At 37.6% G+C, this 5399-nt stretch overlaps 1 protein-coding gene across 1 annotated transcript in view; it reads left to right on the forward strand.

Moving 5' to 3' along the window:
- The window catches only part of LOC107746879 (succinyl-CoA ligase subunit alpha, mitochondrial-like), a 17666-nt gene that overhangs the window by 8907 nt on the left and 3360 nt on the right, over positions 1–5399 (forward strand). The window contains exon 7 of the mRNA XM_016561209.1: positions 2873–3061. Coding sequence (XP_016416695.1) covers positions 2873–3061 — 189 coding nt within the window. The remainder of the gene's footprint in view (positions 1–2872; positions 3062–5399) is intronic.

Here is a 5399-nt window from a genome sequence, read left to right on the forward strand (position 1 = left end):
AAACTTATTTTTCTTTGTGCTTTTTTTTTTTTTTTTTTACAACAGCAAAATTATTATTATTTTTTTTAAACTAATTTACTTTTGGGACCAGATAAGTTCAAAAAACATATGCACTATTTTTTTTTAGCTGTATACAGAAAAATTTAAAGCAATAGTTCACCCAAAAATGTTGTTCCATCCAAACACATATAATTTCTTTCTTCAGACAATCATAAAAGGAGATATTAGGCAGGATGGTCACAATGCTCTTTTCTATGCTCTTTTCCATAAATGTTGAATGGTAAGAAGGTTCTGTCATGCTCCAAAATGATAAACACCATAAAAGTAATCCATATGACTTTAGGTCTATATTCCAAGTCTTTTAAAGTCTCACAACAATTTTGTGTGAGAACCAGGAAAATTGAAGTCATTATTCACTGAAAAAAACATCTTCACGGTAGTGCAGTTAAAATATGCACATGTTCAAATTTAGTATGTTATGATCTTTTATGAGAATGAGAACTGATGACGTTTGGCATTGATGACATCAAATGTGCCATATTTGAACACATGCAAATGAGATTGGTATCTCTGTCTCTTGATCAAACACAACTATTTTATGGATTCGAAAGGCTTGCAATATGCACAGACTTGCACAAGTCATATGATTTTTGGTTTTATGATTTTATTTTTGGTGAACTGTGCCTAAGATCTTCTACACACACCCCCACTCAAAGAATCACTGTTATTCATTCATGAATCGCTTCGTTTTTTCTTAGCCCTTGGGAAGTACACATTATTTTTCATCTTCTGGATATTGGCAGCTTTCTCCAACAAACAGGATCCCTCGCCACACATGGAGCTCCTCTTTCCTTGCTAGCAGGAGCTACTCACCCCTGGAGCTCACATTGTTTCTGTGAATGAGAAAACAGCCTCCAGCTGCTCTTTGATCTGTTTTGGCTGTGAAGGAAAGTCTACAGGGCTTTCATTGACTGCGTGAAATCCAGCCTGGCTGGTCCAAACATCACAAAGACCTCCTCCACATCCTAACAGCACCTCGGTTTGTGTCATCATTAAGCATGGCATATTTATTCCTCCAGTCTGAGAGTCATAGAGAGAGCTGATGCATTAACAAGTGTCTTGCATTGGGAGAATTCTGTGAAGTCTGTGATATAAAATAGAACAAGCATTGGCACAATGAGTACTAATGGAATCGTTTCAGCAGTTCTGATTGTGGCAAACTGATGCATGAATGTCCATTTTCTCAAGAGGACTGATTCAGTCTGAGAGTGTGGTAGCGGTGAGGCACAGTAACCACAGAAAATCAAGCAAATCGCTCCGAATATGTTCACCGCATGGACAAGTGCCTCATTTTGGAATGAGTGCTTGGATGTTCAAAGAAACTCTCCTCCATTCTGTGAATCAGACCATACTAAAGAGCTCATTTTTATTGTGGCCACATTTGAACTGAACCAAAATAGCGAAACCTGCAATTTTAAGCACTTTTGTGTACTTGGAGACAAGTGAGCGTGTAGCATTTTGAGCACACATTAGCACTGTGAAACTTACTTCTTTTCCGGCCTGTCAGTTAAATTAGTGGGAGAATTGATTTGGCGGAAATTATTCCTTGAAGACCAGTTGCAAATTGTATGAAATTGCTCCTTTCAGGTGAACTTTTCTCATTACCTCAACAAGGTAGTTTTTTAAGTGAATGCACCAAAGATGGCCTTGGCTATGAATAATGGAGATCAATACATGGTCATGCTACATTTCGTGCAGTAGATTTAGCCTTGGGAGAAATATTTGGCAGTTATGAAATTTTCCGTCTATGCCGCTGTTAACAAGACCTGAATTGATCAGACTGTTAAACGCATGCCGGTCTCATTAAGAAGTGTGGGCAGGGATGATACATCAGGTTCCAGGCGGTAATGGAAGCGGCGATCCATACAGGAGCTTGTAAACTATTAGTTCTAGAAAAAGTCATGTCAGATTTATGTTGCTGTATGAACCATTTTAGACTGGCCTAGGAAGAATGTCTGTATTTCTTTTGGAATAATAGTAGTGACAAAGGGCTCATGGTCCAATCCCATAACTTCACAGCGCATTTATACACCCCAAATGATGGGGCTGGCACATGTTAACCAGCCAACCCTTGACTTTTTGTTTGAGCCTCATCTGAGTTCAAAGGTACGCACAGTAGCTTCAGTCTTCTAAGAAAGTCTGTCCGGATGTCCCCAAAAACATTCAAAATGTTAGGCTACCATTTTATTCTGTTTGCCCATCTGTTGGCGGCTGCATTTGCGATTATGACAACCCACATCCCACTCTAGAATTAGGATGTCATTCATGAGGACAGAATATAGTGGGAATGAGGGAAAAAACAGACCTGAGCATGATGGTCCATGAGACGGTCAATGACAGTTAATTGGCTTGGACATGACAAATTGCCTTCCATGAAAGTGAGATTGTATTAAATGACATACTCGAGCCACTGTATCTCAGGGGAATGCATACGTTTTGTGAGCAAAGGTAAACATTTCTCGGGGGAACTGAAAAATTTGTACAAGTAAAAGCAAAAAAAAAATCGATTTTTTTTTTTAACCATCACCCTGTCCCTTTAGGGGCTCCATAGAAAATAGTTGTGCTGCTTGATATGCACGTGCAACATCTTTTTACAAGATTCTCTGAATAGAAATTTCGCAAACAATCATTTGAAATAGAAGCGTTTTGTTACTTTAATGTCATTGTTGTCACTTTACTATCATTGTCACTTGTCAAAGTTGTCACTTGACACATTGTCAATGCATCCTTGCTGTGTATAAGTATTAATTTCGTTCAAAACAAAAAAGTGTGTATGTATTTCAAAGTCCTTGTGTCGTTTTCTACTCTTTAGGGTGCCAGTGCTAAGCCTGTGGTGTCATTTATTGCTGGCTTGACGGCCCCTCCTGGAAGGAGAATGGGGCACGCAGGAGCCATCATTGCCGGAGGCAAAGGGGGTGCCAAAGAGAAGATCGCCGCCCTGCAGTCAGCTGGAGTCATCGTCAGCATGTCTCCGGCTCAGCTGGGCAGCACCATGTACAAGGTGAGACCGTTTTTTCTGAGTGTGAGTTGTAACTCAGAGGCAGAGTCACCACAGAGATGCCACCTCCTGTTTTACCTCACTAAATGCTCAACGCTGTTTTTCGTTCTGCAAACTCAAACATGCTGAGAGCAAGCATTAAAGAAATTCTTTTTAGTAAAAAAAAAAAAAAGATTATTTTTTTGTCTTAGTTTAAAGTCTCACAGTGATGTCAGTTTGCTGATAACTCTTTTTAAAGTACATTTATTGGTTTGTGTGGCTGTAACGGCTCTGGAAAATTCAGTGTTCTGTGGGCCAAACCAGTGACTAATATAAAGGGCCCCCTTAGACAATCACAGCAGTTTTTACCGTAAGATATTCAATAGAAAGCTAGACCGCAAGAGAGGAAATGAACAAAGCTCCATTTATATTGGTGAGTTAGCAGTTCTGCCTCCTTTATCTCAATATATCACAGCCAGGAGTTTTAACAAGATGTATACAAAGTGAAAGCGTGTATTACACTCATTCATCATTTTAGCCTTTCATTATCAGCGCTAGCAAACGCTCCTTCCTCTGCATCAATACCATTTTCTCTCCTCTTCCACCACACCCCTGGATTCTAATTTGTAATCATTGGAAGTAATGATGAAAAACACTCTGGCTGGTTGTTAATTTTGCAGCCCATACATCTGTGTTTATCTCATTGGTCGATTTAATAATGATGGCACATACACACGCCTCAAAGTTGATTGTGTGTTTCCCCGCTTCGCCTCCATGTTAACACTCACACATACGAAGGCAACTCACTCACTGTACCTGCCCCAGTCCCAACCTGAACGTTAACCCTTTATCTCCCAGTATTCTTTGTGTTTATGCCTGGATGATATAGCCAAAAACATTTAGCAGCTTTTTCCACTCTATTGTCTATTTTTTTATTTGTGCTGAAACTTTCAGATAGAACAACCGATAGATAGTTTTTTTTTTTCTTAAAGATATTAATGCTTTTATTCAGCAAGGACACATTTAAATTGATCAAAAGTGACAGTAAAGACATTTAAAATATTACAAAAGATTCTTATTTCAAGCAAACTTTTTTTTGAACTTGGGAAAAACAAATCCTGAAATCCTGAAGATCATGGTTTCCACAGAAATATAAAGCAGCACACATGTTTTCAACCTTTTTAATATTTAGCGGCAAATCAGCATATTAGAATGATTTCTGAAGGATCATGTGACACTGAAGACTGGAGTAATGATGCTGAAAATTCAGCTTTGCCATCACAAGAATAAATTACATTTTAAAATATATTAATATATACTATTTCACAATATTACTGTTTTTACTATGTATTTGAAGAAAAACATCAAAAAAATTCAGATCCCACAGTTTTCAGCTTTAGTATGGTAATGTATTTTTAAAATAGCAGTGCAGAGTAATTTACAGCAATATTTCTGTTGTAACGAATGTAAAATGCCACACTGGGACACTGTTGTGATATTTGAGTCATGATACAAATAAACCTTTGCATCAGTGTTTTTAATATTAATTTAAACAGACAGTTATTTATTAGCTATCTGGAGTATCTATCTTAATGCTTCACAGTTTTAGAAACATTAATGACCAAAAAAATGTACACACAAATCAATATTCACAATGATGCTTAATTTATATCACAAAATCTTTGCAAATATATTGTGAATATTCAGTAAAACACCCAGCCTAATCACTAATCACACTCTCGTTCTTTTTCCACTCTCTTTTTACTAATGATGTAACCACAGCAAATACTTAATTTCTTGTGTTACTCAAGGCCATTTCCTGCAATCCGTATCATTTCAGTCTGCAGCGGACAAGGCACTGCTTGACCATTAGATGGCAATAGAGCTTCAAGTATTTTTTACAGTGCATCTTAGTTCTTTGAAACATGATATTTGCATAAAGGAATTCTCTCAGAAATGCGCCATTCCGTCACCCTTAGTTGAGGAAAATGCGTTTTCAAAAGCACAATGCATCACCCTGTAGCTGTAAGCCTTTGTAAGTTAACTATGTAAATAGCTATTCCTGAGTGGAACGATCTTCATTTGTCTTTGTATCATACAGTGCATTTCTCACAGCTTTATGTGTTTACCCACAGCTTCTGTAAATGTTTTTTTTCTTTCTTTGCAATTAACCTTAATACAGCCTCAGATCCCGAGATTCACAGAATCTTTTGTTTAATGCAGAGAGCTTTCCAGCTGTTGGAACTTCCACATTTAAAAAATCAAATATATATATATCTTTCTTTGCAAATACAGCCTCAGATCCCGAGATTCACAGAATCTTTTGTTTAATGCAGAGAGCTTTCCAGCCTTTCCAGCTGTT

This window comes from Sinocyclocheilus rhinocerous, unplaced genomic scaffold (assembly GCF_001515625.1).
Source record: "Sinocyclocheilus rhinocerous isolate Xijiao unplaced genomic scaffold, SAMN03320098_v1.1 scaffold2026, whole genome shotgun sequence".
Taxonomy (NCBI): Eukaryota; Metazoa; Chordata; class Actinopteri; order Cypriniformes; family Cyprinidae; genus Sinocyclocheilus; species Sinocyclocheilus rhinocerous.